Source organism: Staurois parvus, unplaced genomic scaffold, assembly GCF_062004578.1.
Source record: "Staurois parvus isolate SC_StPar_1 unplaced genomic scaffold, SC_StPar_1.0 ptg000586l, whole genome shotgun sequence".
Classification (NCBI taxonomy): Eukaryota; Metazoa; Chordata; class Amphibia; order Anura; family Ranidae; genus Staurois; species Staurois parvus.
The window spans coordinates 2,383,548-2,406,095 of record NW_028318382.1 but is presented as its reverse complement, the minus strand read 5'-3'; the positions used below and the strand labels follow the sequence as shown (position 1 = coordinate 2,406,095).

At 40.8% G+C, this 22,548-nt stretch overlaps 1 protein-coding gene and 1 long non-coding RNA gene across 2 annotated transcripts in view; one reads left to right on the top strand and one right to left on the bottom strand.

Annotated features, from left to right (window-relative positions):
- LOC149450023 (uncharacterized) overlaps positions 1–22,548 on the top strand; it is a 103,238-nt gene that overhangs the window by 7,284 nt on the left and 73,406 nt on the right. The gene's annotated exons all lie outside the window — the stretch shown is intronic.
- The window catches only part of GCK (glucokinase), a 42,978-nt gene continuing 36,243 nt past the window's right edge, over positions 15,814–22,548 (bottom strand). The window contains exons 8-9 of the mRNA XM_089692398.1: positions 19,754–19,987; positions 15,814–15,976 (exon numbers count right to left, since the gene is read on the bottom strand). Of these exons, the coding sequence (XP_089548524.1) occupies positions 15,832–15,976; positions 19,754–19,987 (379 nt within the window). The 3' untranslated portion in view covers positions 15,814–15,831. The remainder of the gene's footprint in view (positions 15,977–19,753; positions 19,988–22,548) is intronic.

Sequence of the window (22,548 nt, the reverse complement as noted above, 5' to 3'; positions counted from 1 at the left end):
GACAGGTCTGCAGGAGACCTGCATGGCACCAGCAATCTGCTGATCACTGGTGCAATGGTTTACAGGCTCCTGCAATAAAAAATAATAAATGCACATTTTTTTCACCTGCAAAAAAAGTGCATTTATTATTTTTTTAGCAAAAAGTTGAACCTATCCAAGGAAAGGTACCTGTAATCTCAAAGCTGGTCAGGCAGAAGACCGTGGCTGGAAGATTAAGTAGTGCGTGTGTATGGATTATTTTTGGAGAATAAGGATATTGTTTAGTGTCACTTTAAGCCTTGCTCTTTGATGCAGATTCCCCTAAGTATATTAATATCAAATATTGTTTCACAGTTCCATCCAACACCACATCATCACATATCACAAACTGAATCAGTAGTTCTGTTGACAGATTGCTCACCTAGATTGTGCTAACATATTTACAGCACTAAACACTGCAGTACTACACTTTAAAATCCCCAGATTTCTGTGGCTAAGTACTGTAGACTCCCACATATCTGGTAATGGATACAGTGTAACTTCTGATGTATTTGGAAGTAGTGTTTGGTGCCCTTTCTAATTGTGGCTTTCTGTGTCAGTTCTGTGACAAGCAATTCTTGGCAAGCAATCTACTGTTCTTGGCAAGCAATCTACTGCCCCTGCACCTGTGAACTGTCTGAACTCCAGTATAGTACGAATACATACTGCTGCTGCCTTTAAGAGATTCTGCATTTATGGTTTCTACTGATAATTATTTTTGAGTATTGGGACCTTCAAAATTGCAATACACAAAAGTAATAATCTGGAAAAACAAAACAAAAGTAATAATCTGCAGACTCCAATAACAAAATTCCTTTTTGTAAATGTACAGTTTTTTGTAAATAATTATTTCAGTAAATTGAAAAGTGACTGGTTGCTATGGAATTTACAAATCTGCATAATTGCCCTTTACAATGACTTATGTTTGCACGTGTATGTCAACTTTTATTGTTACCTAACATTCTCAAAGGGTTTAAGAATTAGAATTCAAATTTCCATCCATGCATGGGCAGGCTGGTTGTACAAAAGTCGATCTGCTGATCGACATCTGTACAACCAGCCTGCCAGGATTCAGTTGAACGAAAAAAATGAAGCATGTATGGGCAGCGTTAATCTACAATGCTCTAAATATAGTTATCCTAGAAGGTATTCCTGTATTAGCCTGTATAAATAAGCTGCACTTCAGCCCTTATCTGATGGCTGCATAGAGTCCCAGTAATCAGTACTTATTAAATGCAGATCACAATTTCAGCTCACACCTCTGCTTTATCTCCAGGTCTGGCACCCAGTCAAGCAGTTAGGTGACATCAGGGGTTTTCTATGATTTTGAAAGACCTAGGGCACCCCTGGACACACTGAGATGAATTCTGGGGCACAGGTAGCATGAGCACACTGTGGAACTTGTAGCATTGCATAATGTTCAGTGGTCAGGAGCAGGGGTGGACTGACAACTCAGGGGGCCCCCGGGCAATAGGGGATCATGGGGCCCCTGTGACCTTGCCCAAACTCAAAAAAGCCTATGAAAAAGACCAGGAGCATCTCATGGGGCCCCCTACTGACCCCGGGCCCTCGAGCAGTGCCCGAGTTTCCAAATGGTCAGTCCGCTCCTGGTCAGGAGTATTTCATGGATATTTAGTGTGTAGAGTGGTGAATGATAAATGCCACCTTACATTTGTGGTCAGTGTTAAGTGTTCTATTAACCACTTCAAGTCCGGACACTTTAACCCCCTTCCAGTCCAGACCAATTTTCAGCTTTCAGTGCTCACACTTTGGATGACAATTGCGAGGTCATGCAACACTGTACCCCTATGAATTTTTTAGCATTTTTTTGAGACAGATAAAACTTTATTTTGGTGGTATTTATTTACCACTGGAATTTTTTTTTTTTTGCTATATAAATGAAAAAGTTCAAAAATTTTGAAAAAAGTGTTTTTCTTATAAAATTTTGCAAAAAAAATAATCTTTCTTCATAAATCTTGACCAAAATGTATTCAGCTAACTTTTTAGTAAAAAAAAAACAAATTAGTTTAGAACCAAAAATTACAATATTTAAAAAACATTTTTTACATTTAAATTTTTTTTGTATTATTATTTGTTTTTTTTTTTACATACTGTCATCCTAGCAGTACAGTGTCACCATAGTGACACTGTACTACTTATGGGGGGTGATGAAGATTTTTTTTTTCTTTTTTTACACTGATTGCTTTTACACCCATAAAGGCTGTAAAGGCAATAATTTCTCCTTCTCTCTGGCTGCATTCCTGCAGTCATTGAGAAATACTGTGAGAGCTGTGATTGGTCACAGCTTGCCACATGGTACAAGGTTGTGAATAACCTTGTACCATGTGACCTCTTTGATCATGCACAGATTTCACAAGTAGTAAGCAATGATATCAGGAAGGGACATCTTGTTTACTACTATTCATGTGATCATTGATTGGCCAAACAGTGGTCACATGAATTGGTACCTCACACAGAGGTCCCATACAGTGGTCCTCCGGACACAGCGGGCACCGATCACAGTGCTGCGTGCTCCCAGGGAGTGCACACAGGCAATGGATGCGGGGGACGTTTAGAAATGTCCACCCACATCGGCAGCACTCCCGTCCAGCCGTTTATCTACATGGGCCGTACAGGAAGTGGTTAAAGTAGTATTAAGTGGTTAAAGCAGTATTGTCCTCTGGATCGCTATACGGGACCTCTGTGTGAGGTCTCGATTCATGTGATCACTGATTGGCCAATCAGTGATCACATGAATAGTATTAAACAAGATGTCTCTTCCTGACATCATTGCCTACTACTAGTGAAATCTGTGAATCAATCTGTGAATGATCTGTACGAGGTCCCGATCATGTGATCACTGATTGGCCAATAAGTGATCACATGCAAAGTAGTAAGCAAGATGTCACTTGTGACATCATTGCTTACTACGTGTGAAATCTGTGAATGATCACAGAGGTCACATGGTACAAGGATATTCACAACAGCCTTGTACCATGTGACAAGCTGTGACCAATCACAGCTCACACAATAGTTCTCAATGGCTGCAAGAATGCAGCCAGAGAGAAGGAGAAATGATTGCTTTTGCAGCCTTTATGGGTTTAAAAGCAATCAGCGTAAAAAAAAAAATCTTCATCACCCCCCACAAGTAGTACAGTGTCACCATGGTGACACTGTACTGCTAGGGTGACAGGGTTACATATAAAAAAAAAACAAAAAAAAAACATAAATAATGTAAAAAAATAAAATTAAAATGTAAAAACAAATGTTTAAAAATTATAATTTTTGGTTATAAATTAATTTGGGTTATTTTTTTTTACTAAAAAGATAATGGAATAAATTTTGGCCAAGATTTATGATGAAATATTATTTATTTGCAAAATGTTATAAGAAAAACACTTTTTTTTGTCTTTTTCATTTACATAGCAAAAAGCAAAAAAAAAAAAATCCCAGTGGTGAATAAATACCACCAAAATAAAGCTTTATCTGTCTTAAAAAAAATGCTAAAAAAATTCAAATGGGTACAGTGTTGCATGACCGCGCAATTGTCATTCAAAGTGTGATAGCACTGAAAGCTGAAAATTGGCCTGGACAGAAAGGGGGTAAAAGTGTCCGGACTTGAAGTGGTTAAATCCAAAAGCAAACATTTATTATATTGCAGCTTACCAATTCTTAGATTAGATGGCTGCATTAGTTTCCTTTTTTGGCTTTCTTTCTTCTATTTTCATCTGGTGATTCAGCCAGAAACTCTGCTGTTTTTCAGAAGTTCAAGCTCTCCAGCAGAATTTATCAGCTTACATGGATAAGACATTCAAATTACCACTGGACAGGGTGAATAAAATGTATCAGCTTTTATTTATTCATATAAAACATTTATCCCAAAAGGAGAAAAAACTGTTTGCTGTAACTGATTATAATTTGTTAGCTGGAGTTTGGCTTCAATTTGTTATTTATATTCAAATCTGCTAATACATTTAATACTAAACTGAAAATGCTGCTGTCTACTGTGTCCTGGCTCATTACTGCAAAGATGTGTCTCACTAATACAGGAGGTGTGGTGTGTTACTGGCCAGATCACCATGTGAAAACAGAGGGGAAAAAAGCCAAAGAAAAGAAAACTGATGCAGTCACCACATATCTAATGATTGGTAAGCTGCAATATATTACATTTTTGGTTTTGGGTTTAATACCACTTTAACCTTGTGGTCAGTGGTGAGTACCCCTTTAACGTGATGGTTAGTGTTGAATGCACCTTTGATCTGGTGATCAGTGGTGAGTGCCAGTTAACCTGATAGTTGGTGGTGAGTGCCCCTATAACATCAAGGTAAGTGGTGGATGTCCCTTTTGTTGAAGGCATTGGCAAACGGACCCATTCATTGGTGGTCACTGATGAGTCCCCATACATCTGGGATGAGTGCCCCATTTGGTTGGTAGTCAGTGGTAAGTCTCCATACATGAGAGAGCCCCTTCTGTCAGTGGTGAGTGCCGCTTTTTGTTGGTAGTCGGTTGGGACTCAGAAATGGTAGAATGGTGTTCATTGGTGACTTGGGGAGAAGCTGCACACGTCCCATTCTGCTACCTTCTACTTCTGCTGAGTGATGTCAGTACCAGAACTATGCATGCAATGTCAAGTGGGATGTCATTTTGCCTGGCAACTGGGGAAGTCACAAGGATAGAGCATGGGGGGGGGGGTTCACATGACTGCAGTATCTTAGTCTTGGAAGTAGAGGCCGATCCAGTACACTGTTTGTTACCCCAACATTTTATATTCCTAATATGTGCCTGTTATAGCATGTGCTTGTGCTCTCTTTGTATTTTTTCCTTTGTGTGAAATACCTGGTGAGCTAGCCAGTTCCTATTTCAAACTGATCATGCTATGTATGAGAGCACATCCATACAAGTGTGGTCAGTCTTTCTCGCTGTGCTGACTTGCCCCCTTGCACAGCTAGGTCAGTGTGCTGTTGTTTCACCCCCCCCCCCCCATGCAGTCTCCACCCCCACCTCCCTAAGCCCCCTATGTAGCTGAGAACAGAGGTTATGTGATTTTAAGCTATAACAAAAAGAAAACACGTATTTATAATATATATGTGTGTGTTATTTGTAGCTCTTTCACATAATGCACCCTTTTTTACTTTACGTTTACTTTTCATTTGACAGTGATAAAGTTTATTCACAGAACACAATTTACACTGGAGATGGTAATAATTACAATGGTTTAATACTTTTCAGACCTATACAACAACTTGACATCAAACCGGTGGTGAATTTTGTTACCAGGAGAGTATGACATCATAAATTAATATAATGCCAAATATGACCACTGCATATATATCTTTTAAACAGTAATTTCCTCCAGAAACTGAAGAGCAGGTTAAACATAAATGATAAAACTGACTTCTAACAACAACACAGCTATATGCTTAGAATGTCTGCATTATACATACAGCCAAATACATGATCTGCTTACATGGAAATTATGTCATAAAGCCAGCACTACATAAAAAATCTAAAAATCTGTTGTTGATTATTGTAGAATCTGTACATTTTGTATTTGTATTAAGAGTGTTTTTCTTGTTCCATTCCCTGAACTGCACAAGTATTACATTAGACAATATGGAGGCTCACTCAGCATATGTTGTCTTGCAGCTTTGAAATTCTAAGTTCAGATGCAACTTGGAGCATTCAGTTCAGGTCCACACTGGGACTAAAAAGCAGCACTATCGTGTAGACCAGTGGTGGGCAACCTTTTTTTTCAACTGAGCCAAATCTCGCCAAAACCACGATTGAAATTTATTTTGAGAGCCACATTTTTAAAACTGAAAATACATCCCCCATATAGTAATTCATCCCCCATAGAGTAATTCATCCCCCATATAGTAATTCATCCCCCATATAGTAATTCATCCCCCATAGTAATTCATCCCCCATATAGCAATTCATCCCCCATATAGTAATTCATCCCCCCATATAGTAATTCATCCCCCATATTAATTCATCCCCCATAGTAATTCATCCCCCATATAGTAATTCATCCCCCATAGTAATTCATCCCCCCATAGTAATTCATCCCCCATAGTAATTCATCCCCCATATAGTAATTCATCCCCCATATAGTAATTCATCCCCCATATTAATTCATCCCCCATAGTAATTCATCCCCCATATAGTAATTCATCCCCCATAGTAATTCATCCCCCATAGTAATTCATCCCCCATATAGTAATTCATCCCCCATAGTAATTCATCCCCCCCATAGTAATTCATCTCCCATATAGTAATTCATCTCCCATATAGTAATTCATCCCCCATATAGTAATTCATCCCCCATATAGTAAGTCCCCCCCCATATAGTAAGTCCCCCCCCATATAGTAAGTCCCCCCCATATAGTAAGTCCCCCATATAGTAATTCATCCCCCATATAGTAAGTCCCCCCATATAGTAAGTCCCCCATATAGTAATTCATCCCCCATATAGTAAGTCCCCCCTGTGTCAATTCACTTACCTTTGCTCCGCGCGTTCCTCTCGCCGTGCTTCCCGCGCCGTTCTGGTCTTCAGGGCGGACTGTGAGAGGAGAGGAGTTCGTCACGCTGCCCCGCCTACATCCTGGCTGCCCCGCCTACATCCTGACAGCTGCAGAGTCCTGACTTTTGGGGCGGCCGCCCGAGAGGAGGGAGGGGAGCGGGCGGCCGTCCGAGAGGAGGGAGGGGAGGGGAGGGGAGGTGAGGGGGTGGCCGCCCTGCACACGCCCGTCCGAGAGGAGGGAGAGGAGGGAGGGGAGCGGGCGCCCGGCACACAGAAGAGCCACATTTAAGCTTGTAAAGAGCCGCATGTGGCTCGCGAGCCGCGGCTTGCCGACCACTGGTGTAGACTTTTTGTAGTTTGTGTTTCTTAAAAAGCTAATTCAGCTCACAGTATGTTACTCTTTCAGAATACAGATAGGTGAAGATTTACTAAAATGGGTGCACTCAGAATCTAGTGCAGCTGTGCATGGTAGCCAATCAGCGTCTGACTTCAACTTGTTCAGTTGAGCTTTGACATTAAAACCTGGAAGCTGATTGGTTTCTGTGCAGAGCTGCAACAGATTTTGCACTCTCAGGTTTTATGCAATCTCCCCCATAGTCTCAGGCAACAAGTGTAGAATTTGCATTGGCTGACAGTGCTTTAATAAAATAGAATTGACTGAAGTTGTGCAGCTCATATGTGGGCTTACTAAAAATGCTCTTATGCAACATTACATTAGGTAATTGTCAAAGTTACTAGAACCAAGTGTGTTTTCTCTCTGTGTTTCCATGGTTGATTCTTCCTAGTACTCTACTTTCTTCCCAAAATACAAAGCCATGTTGGTAGGTTTCTTGGCCTAAACTGCCACTATCTGTGGCCGCTTTAACATCATAGAAAATATACAGTTGTTTCATTTTAAGCACTTCCAGATCTGATGGCTAGCAAAATTTTCTTGTCTCTTAGATACCTGATTTTTATATATTTAGTAGGATCCACTGCATGTAGTATAAAGCTCTATTTGACCCCCTTCAGCTGCACTATGCTGGCAGAAAGATTCAGAGTTTTTTTTTTTTCCAGACAGAAGCAAGTGTCACATCTCAGAGGAGTCAAAGCTAAGCTGTAGTTACACCACAGTGGTTTGACAGTGCACTCAGGGCCTCCTCTCCTAACACATTGAATTTTGCTAGTGGCTATAGCCGCTTGCAAAAATTGCAAGCTAGGAATCCGACATGCTGGTTGTACTCAACCTGACCAATGAATTGATTTGAGTATGATCAGTCCTTGCTGAACTGGCCGAGATTCGAACCGTCTATGGCCGGCTTCAGAGTGATTGTTGTTGGCGAGCTCACCTTTGACCCTAGGTTCACATCTGTGTGGGTGGTGCCGCTGCGGATCCGCACAAACATCCATGCAGCCGCACCACCTGAACAGAGAAATGCGGACACGCGGGCTGGTGCCATTAGTTCTAATGGCACGCCGCCCTCACTGGAAAACGCAACCGCACTGGGAACTGAGGTTCCCATGCAGGCTGCGTTTTCCAAAGAAGTGCAGGGACCTCTTCCCTGCGTGTCACGGGGCACAGGAGCCCATTCAAATGAATGGGCTCTCGTGCCTGTGTAAAACGTGGCCCGCACGGCCGCATATATGTGAACCGGGGGTGAGACTGTACTATAACCTCCAGCAGCCAAACCAATCGCACCAAAAAAATCGGTGGGATATTTTTGGGGGTTACTGTTTGGGGCATGGGCTGAGCCTCCTCACTTCTGAGTAATAATAATCTTAAGAGCACCTCCCCTTGATTAACCAGTTTTATTAAGACTATCTACAATATAACCACCATTACTTATTTTGGCCTGTACAACTATAAATTAAAAAAATACAGAAAAGACATGTAGAATGGACACTGTCATATTGATTTAGCCAAAGTGAGTACAATACTGTAGGCAGTTTTATACCATTCAAGACTACAATACAGGTCTCCTATTAGAAATATAGATAAAGCATTGATGTCAGAATAAACTGCATACATTTAAAAACAATGAAACCTTTCCACCTTTCCACCCTGTCAATGTATACAATAAAATTAACATAATAATGACACAGTCACAGTAATCACTTCATTTTAATGTGCATAATACACTTTCACACAGGTATTCATTGTAGGTCTGGCTTGACATTAAGCAGCATCATTTGTAAGAGGTATAGTCTATAGTCTGTAAACTAACAATGAACCTGGTGAACCGAGAATATTAGGTTGGCAGTAGGATTAAAAAAGAAGTTCCTGAGTTTCTTAAACTCTGCAAGCCAACAAACACATGATTCAGTTATCAAAATGGGAGAGAAGAACTTTGCACAAAACTGCCATTTTATTAATCACAAATGCAGGCAAATCACTATACTCTTGGTTGAAGTGAACATGTGCTTACTGTATTACCTGCCAAAATATTTGTTAGTTTTATGAGCCATTCTTTTGATATTCACACTTTCTGTTAATGATCTCTTTGTTATTTCAAGGTTTACTATAATGGTTATCAGAGTCAGCTTTACTGTTTTTAGGGTTAGCTTCCTGCACATTGGGTATAAGTAGGGTTGCCACCTTTCCAAGAAAAACTCGAACATTTTAGTGGAAAACGGCCATTTCTTTTTGTAGTATGCAATATGCATATATTGTGTGATTAAATACCATTTCTAATCATATGGAGTTCATCACAACTTTCGAAATGAGTTGCTGTAGAAAGACACTAGGGGGGAGATTTACTAAAATTGGAGCAATCAGAATTTGGTACAGCTGTGCATGGTAGCCAATCAGCTTCTAACTTCAGTTTGTTCAATTAAGCTTTGTCAATAAAACCTGGAAGCTAATGGGTTTCTATGCAGAGTTGTACCAGATTTTGCACTATCCATTTTTAGTAAATAACCCCCTATTTTTGGTTTGAAGAATTGATTGGCTACAGCTGATCAGCAGGTCTCAGCCATAAAATCATTGGCCAGGATCTGCTGACAAAATGCTGCTGTAGCCAGAGTCAGCGCAAATCAGCAGGGAGAGAATACATGCGCGCCCCTAACCCAGAACAGGCTGGATGATGTACATGTAAGTTATCCAGCCTGCTTGTGCCAACCGCCTGCAGTAAATGTACTGTTAGAGGGTGGGAAGCAGTTAATATTGAGGGAGGTTAAGCTACATTTTGAAAATTAAAAACAAAAAATCTTTTTTTTGAGGTGTGAGATATCGCACCCCCCTTACAGACCCCCATTAGATAAGAGTCCCCTTATATAAGCGAATTCCCCTTAGAGACCAACCGATATAAAGGGACTCTGATCTAATGGGGGTGTATACGGTGGGTGATGATATAAGGCAACTGTAAGCTAATGGGGGTTGTAAGGCAGGTGCTGATATAAGAGGACTTTGTAAGGGGGGGTGCTGATATCCCACATCAAAGTCCCCTTATATCATCACCCACCTTACACACATCCATTAGATCAGAGTCCCTTTATACTGGTTGGTCTCTAAGGGGGTTTGCTTATATAAGGGGACTCTTACCTAATGGGGGTCTGTAAGGGGGTGCTGATATCCCACATCAAAGTCCCCTTATATCATCATCCACCTTACACACTCCCATTAGATCAGAGTCCCTTTATATCGGTTGGTCTCTAAGGAGGGTTCGCTTATATAAGGGGACTCTTATCTAATGGGGTCTGTAAGGGGGGTGTTGATATCCCACATCAAACCCCATTAGATAAGAGTCCCCTTATATAAACGAACCCCCCTTAGAGACCAACCAATAAAAAGGGACTCTGATTTAATGGGGGTGTGTAAGGTAGTTGATGATATAAGGGGACTTTGATGTGGGATATCAGCACCCCCCTTACAGACCCCCATTAGATAAGAGTCCCCTTATATAAGCAAACCCCCCTTAGAGACCAACCTATATAAAGGGACTCTGATCTAATAGGGGTGTGTAAGGTGGGTGATGATATAAGGGGACTGTAAGCTAAGGAGGGTGAGTAAGGCGGGTGATGACATAAGGGGACTGTAAGCTAATGGGGGTGTGTAAGGCAGGTGCTGACATAAGGGGACTTTGATATAATGAAGGTCTCTAATGGGGGGTGCTGACAGCTGATCTAATGATTGGTCAGCAACCATTATATTAGCAGTTGGCATCCCCCATTAGAGACCTTCATTATATCAATGTCCCCTTATATCAGCACCTGCCTTACACACCCCCATTAGCTTACAGTCCCCTTATATCATCACCCGCCTTACTCACCCTCTCTAGCTTACAGTCCCCTTATATCAGTGCCCCTGTCCCCCCACTTCCTGACCTCCAGTAGAGAGATATCCCTCTTATATCAATTCCCCCCCTGCCCTCTATGACCTCTATTAGATATCTTACTGTTACCGACAGGACAGGAGGGACAGGGATTCTAGCGGAGCCGCTGCAAACAAAATTTGTTTTCCAAAAACTCTTCTTTTGTTTATAGCGCAAAAAAATTAAACCGCAGAGGTGATCAACTACTACCAAAAGAAAGCTTTATTTATGGGGAAAAACCCCACATAAATTTCAGTCATGTACAGCATTGCATGACTGCGCAAGTGTCAAAGTAGCACAGCGCAATATCGCAAAAAAAATGTCCTGGTCAGGAAGGGGGGTAAAGGGGGGTAAATCCACTGGAGGGCAAGTGGTTAAACTGTACAGTATATCTTCAGTTGAGCATTATATAGTGATTACAAAATAATGACATGACCACCAGAAAAACCTACATTACTCTACCATTTAATTTAACATCAATTAATGTTATTGCACAAAAACAAACTTAAAAACACCAACCAAGCATTTTAGCGTCGTTTTTCCACGTTTGCGATTTTTATCATTTTTTCGGTCAAAAAAAGTCCAAAAATGCCGGTTTGCAGCATTTTACCGTGTTTTGCCACATTTTTCAGCATTACAGCGTTTTTACAGCTAAAAAACTCCTCTAGAAACCCACTAGTCCTGGGTTTTTTTTCCAGCCAAAAAACATCCCTTCCAAAAAACGCTGAATACAGTCTATGTGTGCATGGACACATAGGATAACATGCTGGGGGGTTTACTGGCTGTAGAAAAAAATGTCAAAAGCCAAAAACAGCAGCTGTAAAAACGTCCAGTGTGCATGAGGACTAAAAGGAAAATGCAGAGTGAACATAGAAATAAGCTCATAAGTTTGCTGCTTCTCCTTTCTGTCTAGGGTGGGGGTTGGGAGAAGACCTGTGAGTGTTACTAAATCAAGGCAGAGAAAAATTAAATCTCCTTATCTGCCAGATAGGGCTGTATAGTGTGGCTGAGCAGTATATATCTCAGAACTGGTTAGAGAGAAACAAATCCTTTTGCAGGTAAAACAGCTCCCTTATACGTATTTAATCTGTTAATTTAACTGTTTGCCTAGAGTTCAATACATGATTTTTTTTTTTGTTCTATTTCTTGAAACTGTTGCAGATCATAGTGTAGCTTTGGCACTAACATATAAAGAAATATACAGTTGTGTTCAAAATAATAGCAGTCAGACATCACTAACCTGATCAATCACTGTTTTTGGTAGAAATTATATTTCTACATGGCAAATAATTTACTAGCAGGTGTAGTAGAGAAATAGAAATCCAACAGACCCAACAGTCATGACATGCATGCTGCTGATTCTGTGTAATTGAATCACTAATTGAAAGGGGCACGTTCAAAATAATAGTAGTGTGGAGTTCTATTAGTGAGGTCATTCATTCTTTGAAAAACAGGTGGCAATTATTGCCCTTATTTAAGGAAGGAAGGCAGCAAATTCTCTCTGCATTTCTCTCTGAAATTCTGAGGAAAATGGGTTGTTCCAGACATTGTTCAGAAGAACAGCGTAGCTTGATTAAAAAGTTGATTGGAGAGGGGAAAACATATAAAGAAGTACAGAAAATGATAGGCTGCTCAGCTAAAATGATTGCAAATGCTTTAACATGGCAACCAAAACCTGAAAGACGTGAAAGAAAGCGAAAAACTACCATTCGAATGGATAGAAGAATAGCCAAAATGGCAAGGACTCAGCCAACAATCAGCTCCAGGAAGATCAAAGAAGGTGTAAAGTTACCTGTGAGTACTGTTACAATTAGAAGACGCCTATGTGAAGCCAAGCTATCTGCAAGAAGTCCCCACAAAGTCCCACTGTTGAAAAAAAGACATGTGCTGAAGAGGTTACAATTTGCCAAAGAGCACATTGACTGGCCTAAAGAGAAATGGCGCAACATTTTGTGGACTGATGAAAGTAAGATTGTTCTTTTTGGGTCTAGTGGCCGGAGACAGTTTGTCAGATGACCCCCAAACACTGAATTCAAGCCACAGTACACTGTAAAGACAGTGAAGCATCATGATATGGGGATGTTTCTCATACTACGGTGTTGGGCCTATTTATCACATACCAGGGATCATGGATCAGTTTGAATACATCCGAATACTTGAAGAGGTCATGCTGCCTTATGCTGAAGAGGAAATGCCCTTGAAATGGGTGTTCCAACAAGACAATGACCCCAAACACACCAGTAAACATGCAACATCTTGGTTCCAGACCAATAAGATTGACGTTATGGAGTGGCCAGCCCAATCCCCGGATCTTAATCCAATAGAAAACTTGTGGGGTGACATCAAAAATGCAGTTTCTGGGGCAAAACCAAGAAATAGAGAAGAACTGTGGAATGTAGTCCAATCATCCTGGGCTGGAATACCTGTTCACAGGTGCCAGAAGTTGGTTGACTCCATGCAACACAGATGTACAGCAGTTCTCAGAAACAGTGCTTATACAACTAAATATTCATTAAGCGGTTCAAAGGAAAGCAAAATCTTCAACCATTTTTTCAGTTTATATAGTGAATGTTTGAGTTTGTAAAGAAGAATACAAACACTGCTATTTTTTTGAACAGTCTAATATTCACTTTTCTTCAATTTTTTTAGAGGAACAACACAAATTTGATCTGTTTTTCCTTATGTTTTGATTTGGAATAGAATGTGTAGTGTTCCCAATGCATTTGTGTGTATGGAAATAAAAGCTATTAGAAGGATTTTGAGTTTTATTCATTTTTTTCCAACACACTGCTATTATTTTGAACACAACTGTATACACTCACCTCTCACTTTATTAGGTACACCTTGCTAGACCCCCTATTGCCTTCAGAACTGCCTTAATTATTCGTGGCATAGATTCTGCAAGGTGTTGGAAGCATTCCTCAGAGATTTTGGTCCATATTGACATGAGTTACTGTTGCCTGTCTATCATCTCGAACCAGTCTGACCATTCTCCTCTGACATCAACAAGGCATTTTCCTCCACACAACTGCAGCTCTCTGGATATTTTCTTTTTTTCACACCATTCTCTGTAAACCCTAGAGATGGCTGTGCATGAAAATCCCAGTAGATCTGCAGTTTATAAATACTCAGACCAGCCCATCTGTCACCAAAAACCATGCCACATTCAAAGTCATTTCAAATCCCCGTTATTCCCCATTCTGACGCTCGGTTTGAGGTTAATCTTCACCACATCTAGATGGCTAAATGCACTGAGTTGATGCCATGTGATTGGCTGATTAGCAATTTGTGTTACCAACCAATTTAACAGGTGTACCTAATTAAGTGGGCAGTGCGTGTATAATACAGTAGATATGTCAAATTTGAAGTCATAGAAGACAATGATGGTGTTAAAGCATTGCATGGTTGTTGTATCACATAGTTATTATTCTGCTTTTTAGGCTACATTCACACTTGCAAATTAGCCCAACAGCATTTACATGCAAGAACCCCAGCAGAGGGACCCGAGTCGAATAACTGCAGAAGGCAGCCCCAATGAAAGCAAAAGGAGGCTTTGGCTCCCACAGCTAATTGTGGTCACTCACATGTAATTGCTATTCAGCTATCATCTGCAGGTGATCGGCCCTGGACGCAGACTGGCTCCTGCAGCTAATTGAGGCTACTCACATATAATCACTATTCAGTGGTCATCTGCAAGTGATCGGTCCTGGATACAGACTGGCTCCTGCAGCTAATTGAGGCTACTCACATATAATCACTATTCAGTGATCATCTGAAAGTGATCGGTCCTGGATACAGACTGGCTCCTGCAGCTTACTGTGGCCACTCACATGTAATAGCTATTCAGCGATCACCTGCAAGTGATCGGCCCTGAATACAGACTGGCTCCTGCAGTTAAATGCAGCTGCTCACTATTCAGCGATTGCCTGCACGTGATCGGCCCTGGATACAGACTGTCTGCATCCAGGGCTGATCACTTGCCAGTGATTATTGCATATTGATTACATGCGGGCAGCCACAATAAGCTGCAGGAGCTGGCAGTGTCCTTTTATTTTAATGGGACGTTCGCAGCTAATCGCAGGGAACCCTTGCTGTGGTTGTCGCAAGTAATTGCTGTCGGGGCAGTTCGCAAGTGTGATTTTGGCCTTAGGAATGAGAAATACTTGAAACTGAATTCCTAGCTGCAGTCATTCCCATGTTCTTTCCCTTGTGTGAGTCAATTTTATCACACATACCCTGCTTTATAATTTGCAGCCATTACTTTGAAGCTGGAATAATGCATAGAGTTGGATGCATGACATAATTTCTTGTCCGGCTTTCTTGGTGGGATGCTAAAAATAAAGTTGATTGGGCCTTCATTGTCTGTAAACTGGTTATTCCACTGTGTTCTGTCAGGGTGGTACATGAGAATAGACCAACTGTAAGTAATTACCTGAGAATTTCCAGAGGAGAGATACTACTTATATAGAGAAGTCAGTCTTTCCTACCACAGAAATTCCTCAATATACTAATCTTTTTTCTTTAAAACATTATCACATGTAGTATTCTGTCCCTGTTTTCTTTAAATCTGTAAGTATAAAGATTCATGTAATCCACTTTTCTTGAGGTAAAAGACCATTACTTATGTGAGTCTGTCCACATGGCCATTGCAAGGTGCTGCAGAATTTTGAAAGAAATTCTTTCTAAAAACACATTAAATTCAACAAAGTCTAGGTGGCCATATCTGAGTGCTAATTGGTAAATGTTAGTCACTACAGATGTGACTTTATCATTCTGGTAGGACTGAATGATGCAACATTGTTCTGCAAGTGTATTGAGTGGCACTTAAGCTGGGAACAAAATTCTGTTCTGTGGCAGTTCAGTAGCCATCCTTCATATTTACAGAACTCTTTGCTGGAGGCTCTATGGGATTTGGCTCTGGTAAACAGATTTATAAAGTCTCAGTAGATCTTGGGAGGAGGTATGGAAACAGGCATCCAGGGAGAGAGAGTGGTACAATGGCTAATGTCCAATAAGAGAAGCCATTTTGTAAGCCACTGCAGATATCAGAGCAGCTCCCCTACCACTTCCTTCCTCTGATTGGATGAAGGTTATTTCACAAGATGGAGTCAAATTGTGAACTGTAGCATGAAATCTGTCTTTGAAACTGAAAAAGAAAAAAGTAATATAGCATTAGCCCACTAGTGTCAGATCTTAGTAGATTTATGACCTGTCAGATAAAACTATGTTATAAGTCTCACAAGAGTAGTGTATCAGGAACTAAAGGCAATATGCTTTTACAATTTGTGCTAAAAGGCATTCATCTTTTGTATCTCAGACATTTGGGAGGCATATTAATAGGCTGGCATTTTAGCCTACAATGTAGTTTCAGTTACACTGGGGAAAATATTTATTTGATTCCCTGGAGATTTTGTAAGTTTGCTCACTTACAAAGAAATGAAGGTTCTATAATTTTTATCATAGGTGGAATTTAAATGATATATCAAGACAGAATATCAACCAAAAATCCAGAAAAAACACGATACAAATGTTATAAATTGAGTTGCAGTTCAGTGAGTAAAATAAGTATTTGATCCCCAAGCAAAATATGACCTAGTACTTAGTGGAGAAACCCTTGTTGGCAAGCACAGAGGTAAGACGCTTCTTGTAGTTTTGCACACACCAGGTTTGCACACATCTCAGGAGGGATTTTGGTCCACTCTTCTTTACAGATCTTCTCCAAATCCTTAAGGTTTCTTGGTTGTTGCTTGGCAACTTGAAGTTTCATCTCCCTCCATACATTTTCTATGGAGTTAAGGTCTGGAGACTGGCTAGGCCATTCCATTACCTTATTGTGCTTCTTCTTGAGTCACATCTTTGTTGCCTTGGCGGTATGTTTTGGGTCAATGTCATGCTGGAATACCCATCCATGATCCATCTTCAGTGTTCTGGCTGTGGAAGAAGGTTCTCTTCCAAGATTTTACAATTCATGGCCCTGTCCATTGGCCCCTCAGTGCGGCAAAGTTGGCCTGTACCTTTAGCAGAGAAACAGCCCCAAAGCATAATGTTTCCACCTCTGTGCTTGACTGTAGGGATAGTGTTTATAGGGTCATAGTCAGCATTTTTCTTCCTCTAAACACAGTGAGTCGAGTTAAAGCCGAAGAGCTCAATTTTGGTCTCATCTGACCACAGTACTTTTTCCCAATCCTTCTCTGAATCATTTAGATGTTCATTGGCATATTTCAGATGGGCCTGTACATGTTCCTTCTTGAGGAGGGGGATCTTGTGGGTGCTGCAGGATTTCAATCCATGGCAGCGCATTGTGTTACCAATGGTTTGTTTGGTGACTGTGGTCCCAACTGCTTTGAGATCATTCACAAGCTCCTCCCGTGTAGTTCTGGGCTGATCCCTCACTTTTCTCATGATCACCCTTACCCCATGAGGCGAAATCTTGCATGGAGCTCCAGACTGAGGGCAATTGATGGTTATTGTATATTTCTTCCATTTGGAAATAATCACTCCAACAGTTGTCTTCTTCTCACCAAACTTCTTGTTGATGGTCTTTTACCCCATTCCAGCCTTATGCAGATCTACAATCTTGATTATAGATTGACTGTAGAGTATATGGTTGTCAATGTCATAGTTCACATCAGTGCTTGCAGTTGCAGTGTGTTCCAGTTTCAGAAAAAAAAGTAGAACATGCTGCATTTTTTCTGCACATAACTGTGCTGGAATGCAGTAAAATGCACCGGAATTCACTGGAACGCACCAAAAACACACTGGAATGCACATGTCCCTATTAAATTGAATAAAAAGAGGGAAAAATGAACTGGAATGCATAAAAAAATGTGCTGGAACACATAAAAAATGCACCGGAAAGCACCAAAAATGCACATGCAAAAACGCATCCAGAACGCATCTGGACTGCATTCCTATAGTGTGAACCGACCCTCAGGGCCAGTTCACACTACATGCATTTCAGTTTCTTTTTTTCCTGCATCCGAAATGCACAGAAAGTAGGTTATGTGGTTGTCAATGTCATAGTTCACATCAGTGCTTGCAGTTGCAGTGCGTTCCAGTTGCAGAAAAAAAGTAGAACATGCTGCATTTTTTCTGCACAGAACTGTTCTGTGACACGGTAAAATGCATACAAAATGCAGCAGAACACACCAAAGCACACCAAAAATGCACTGGAACGCACATGTCCCGAATTGAAGAAAAAGAGGGGTAAAAATTAACTGGAATGCCTAAAAAATGCACTGGAACGTGTCAAAAACGCATCAAAAAAGCACCAGAAAAAAACGTGCATGCAAAAGCACATCTGGAACACATCTAGACTGCGTTTCTATAGTATGAACCGGCCCTTAGGACTTGTTCACACCATTTGTGGTGTAGAAACGCATGCAATAGCATGCATTTTCCTGCACAGCAAAGGATAGCAATGCCCTTTGCAGATGTGCGCAGGTACCATGAATACTTAATTGCACCTCCACACATCAAGTAAACACAGATGCAGTCACAGCCACCAAAATGCATGGTACTACACTACTGTGTGGTTAGGTGCAACAAACTTTTAAAATAATGTGCCTGCAGTATTTTTGCATGTTCCCACACGTTAGGCAGCCCATTGAAATTATTGGGCTGAGGAAAAAAAATTGTCAAAAATGACACACATTCACAGAGGTCCTCTAGCCTGTACAGCATGAATGAGTGGGTTGTTCATGTGGCTGGAGCTACCAGGTACGCTATGAGGACACAGCAGCTGTATAAACACAGATTTTAATCTGACAGGTGTGCAGGTGTGGGGAAATGGCCCTGAATGCTCACTGTCTGTGTTCAGGGCTGTACACCTGCACCCATATGCTTGTCAAATTAGGACCTGCAGCTTTTCCATAGTGTAACATAGGTTGCCTGCAAACGGGTCCAAGAGGCGACAGCCACATAAACAAACCACTGATTCCCACTCTACAGGCCACAGCACCCATATGAATGAGCCCCAAGACCTCAATTACTCACACAGCTTTATTTATTAACTCAGTACAGTTTTATCAATTAGATTTAACAGGAATTTTGTTGGGATTGTGTACATTAATAATATTTTTAGTGTAATTTTTACCATAAATATAACTTTGATATTTTCTCTGGCGGTGGGGGGGTGGGGCCCTGTAAGGTAGGCTGTACGGGGCCCCATGATATCTAACAGCTGCCCTGCACATAGAGACAGATACCACCACCTTTCCTATTTACCCTGTCTCTCCACAAGAGAACATAGCCAGAAATATTAATGGTCCAGTCATGTGAAGAATGAAGCCAAGATTCAGCAATACCAATGAAATCATAGTTCTCTTCATGCACCAAAGCTTCCAACTCACCTATTTTGCTTGGCAGACTTCTGGCATTGGTGAGCAAACACTTTAATTCATTGACACCTTGTGCACACGTATTTTGCATATTTTTTTATTTTTATACAAATGGTACTTATTCCACTGGTTGTTTGTAACATGGGGACTTTCTTATCATCTGCCATAGCCCTCCCCCATCTTTCCCCATTCCACCAACCAATAAGTACTGACCCATGTCTGATCTGTCTACCCCGTTATAATATAATTCTCCCTCCCCCCTCGATCCTAGTTTAAATACTCCTCCAGCCTTCCCATAAACCTCTCAGGCCCCCTTCCATTTAGGTGCAAACCATCCTTAGCATATAGGTTGCACCCCAATGAAAAGTCAACAAAGTGCTCTAGAAACCCAAATCCTTCTCTCTTACACCAGGTCTTTAGCCATACACCTACAATAAAAAGTATAGACCCTTAATTTCTTTGTAAGTGGGCAAACTTACAAAATCCGCAGGGGATCAAATAATTATTTTCCCCATTGTATATGTAATCAGCATACAGTGGACACATTGAAAAATCTTATTATAAAAGTACAAAAGTTATCTTACGCAGGGTGGAGCTTGTAAACGGATCCATCCACTCCCACTGTGATCTTCAGAATGTCATCTCCTCGGTTCTTATGCATTCGGTTAAGAACACCAGCCAGGCCAGCACCACACATAACAGCCGCTCGTGTGGACACACTTTCACAGGCCATGCGCACAGCCTGACAATCGGCCAATGTGGGCTGCATGCCCAGTGTTCGCAGAATGTTGCAAGTCTGTCTAAAGTCTGAAGAATCTCTGAGGAAGAAAATAACAGGATTTTTGTACTCACTGTAAAATCCTTTTCTTGGAGATCCTCTAGGGGCACAGGATCAATTGAATCTGACACCATTTGGTTACACTTCTGCCCTTAGGAGGAATTGAACACAAACAAGCAAAAAAAGCTGTTGGCCAGCCAAATATAATCTTTCCCACACCCATGATATTTCACTTTTTAGAACAGCAACATTAGGAGTGGATCATAAACAAAGAAAAAAAATTGGCAACAATAAAAACACAGTCTTGCAGGAGCTCAGTTTTAAGGTCCCTAGGGTCTTTTCCTGTACTTTTCCCCCCAGCCAGGCACACAGTCACAGTCACTCTCTTGGCCCAACAGTCCAGGGATATGCTTTTCTGATGCTTTAGTGCAAAACTTGAAATTGGATAGGTTCAAGGTAATTGTGGGATACTCCAGCAATTTTAGCATAAACTTGAGGACACTAATTTTCCTCTTAAAGATTTGAGCCTTGCAAAAGCATTCATTGGACTGAACTTTTCAGGAAACCAGACACAATGTTCCCTTTGAGCAACGCTGACTCCAGCACAAGAGGGATGGCTACCGCACACAGTCTCAGAGATCTCTCACATCAGTCTGTGCTCACTAATGTCCTTTGATAGTTGGTTTTCCAATATCTTCCACCCCTTTCCAGTGATACTAGACAAGATCCCCAGACAAAAAGTCCCTCAGTAAGTTTCAGCAATTTTCACCATTAATAAGCCCCCCCCCAGCTAGCATAGCTGGGACCTCGTTGAACAGCAGACACATGGCAAATCTGCCCCGAAGGGCAGCAGCCCTCCAGGCCACTGTGTCCTCCTCCAGGACAAAAAAAAAACTATTTCAGGATGGGGCGTATCATGAAATCACTGGGCTCATATGCAAGATCAAAGTGGGCCCTAGGCAACAAAAAAAATAAAAAATGGGAAACACACAGTGGGCGTGTTTTAAACTGAAAATCAATCGTGCAACCACATAACATGTGATCAACAAAATATCTCTCTGTACCTTATAGCATTCCTAATTAAATCTATACAATAGTGCACATATTACATTAGTCAATGTGAGATAACATTCCCAATATTGATAGTGACAGTCCCGTCAAAGTATGTTGCTGTAAGTGAAATCTTTGTGCGCTTTCACCTTGTGCGGATTAACCACTTGCCACCCGGCCTATAGTCAAAAGACGTCCGGGCGAACACCTCATCCCTCCGGAAGGGTGTCATATGACTTCCTTCCTGGATCGTGGATTGCGCGTGCCCGCAGGGCGGCACTGTGGTGAGATCTGTCACCGGCCGTGTACCGGCCCCAATGCAAGTACCATGTGACCTGCTGTGACCAATCACAGCAGGTCACATGACAGTTGTATACAATGGATGGCTTCCTTTCATGCCATCCATTGTATACAAGTGTGTCTAACTGTGAATGGTCTCAGCAATCACATGCACAGGCTGGGCCAATCACAGCCCATCTGTGACGTGATTAGCTGTGGCCAATTGTGTAAAAAAAAATAAAAATAAATAAATACTGATCACTTCCCCATAGTAGTACAATGTTACTATGGTAACATTATACTACTTTGGTCATAGTGTAATATGAAAAGAAAATCCTAAAAAAAGAGAAAAAAAATGTAATAAAACATAAAAAAATTAAAAAATAAAAAACAATTTAAAAAGTATCAATTTTTTTTTTTTTCGTAGTGTCACCAGTCAGTGTCCCTGATCACCGCCACACCAGTTATGTGCTGATGATGTACTGCACTGGTGACAGCATGTAAAAAAAATATTGAAAATATTTTTTTAACTTCTTAATTTTTCTAAAAATGATGACAAAAAAATTAAAACTTCAAAAAACTCTCCTTGCCTCTTATGAAATTACTGTCTACTTTGCAAAAAGGGGTCATTTGAGGGATATCTGTACTGTTCAGACATTTTTGGGCCTCAAGAAATTAGACTGGCTGTCAGTACTTCAGGATTGATCAATTTTCAGATATATCCCATAGTTTGTGAACTCTATAACTTTCCTACAGACTAAATAATAAATACTGATTTGGGTAATTTTCACCAAAATAAATAGCAGAATACATCTTGGTCTAAATTTATGAAGAACAATTATTTATTTGCAAATTTTTATAACAGATTTAGCAAGAAATAAAAACCCCAGCGGTGATTAAATACCACCAAAAGAAAGCTCTAGTTGTGTGAAGAAAATTATAAAATTTTAGTTTAGGTATAGTGTTGCATGACCGCGCAATTGTCATTCAAAGTGTGATAGCGCTGAAACCTGAAAATTGGCCTGGGCAGGAAGGGGGTAAAAGTGCCCTGTATTGAAGTGGTTAAGTGAATTTCTCACCCATCAGAGATTTTTGACCCTGATTAAGGTGGTCAAAAATCACATTGTTATGATATATGTAGGAGGTCCACCTCTTGCTCTCTCAGGATTTTCCTCCCGGTCATCAGCAAATCTCAGATAATGGCCCCAGATAGATAATCACTAGATATCAGCAATGTGTAGACTACCGATCTCAGGTTCTCCTTAACAATAA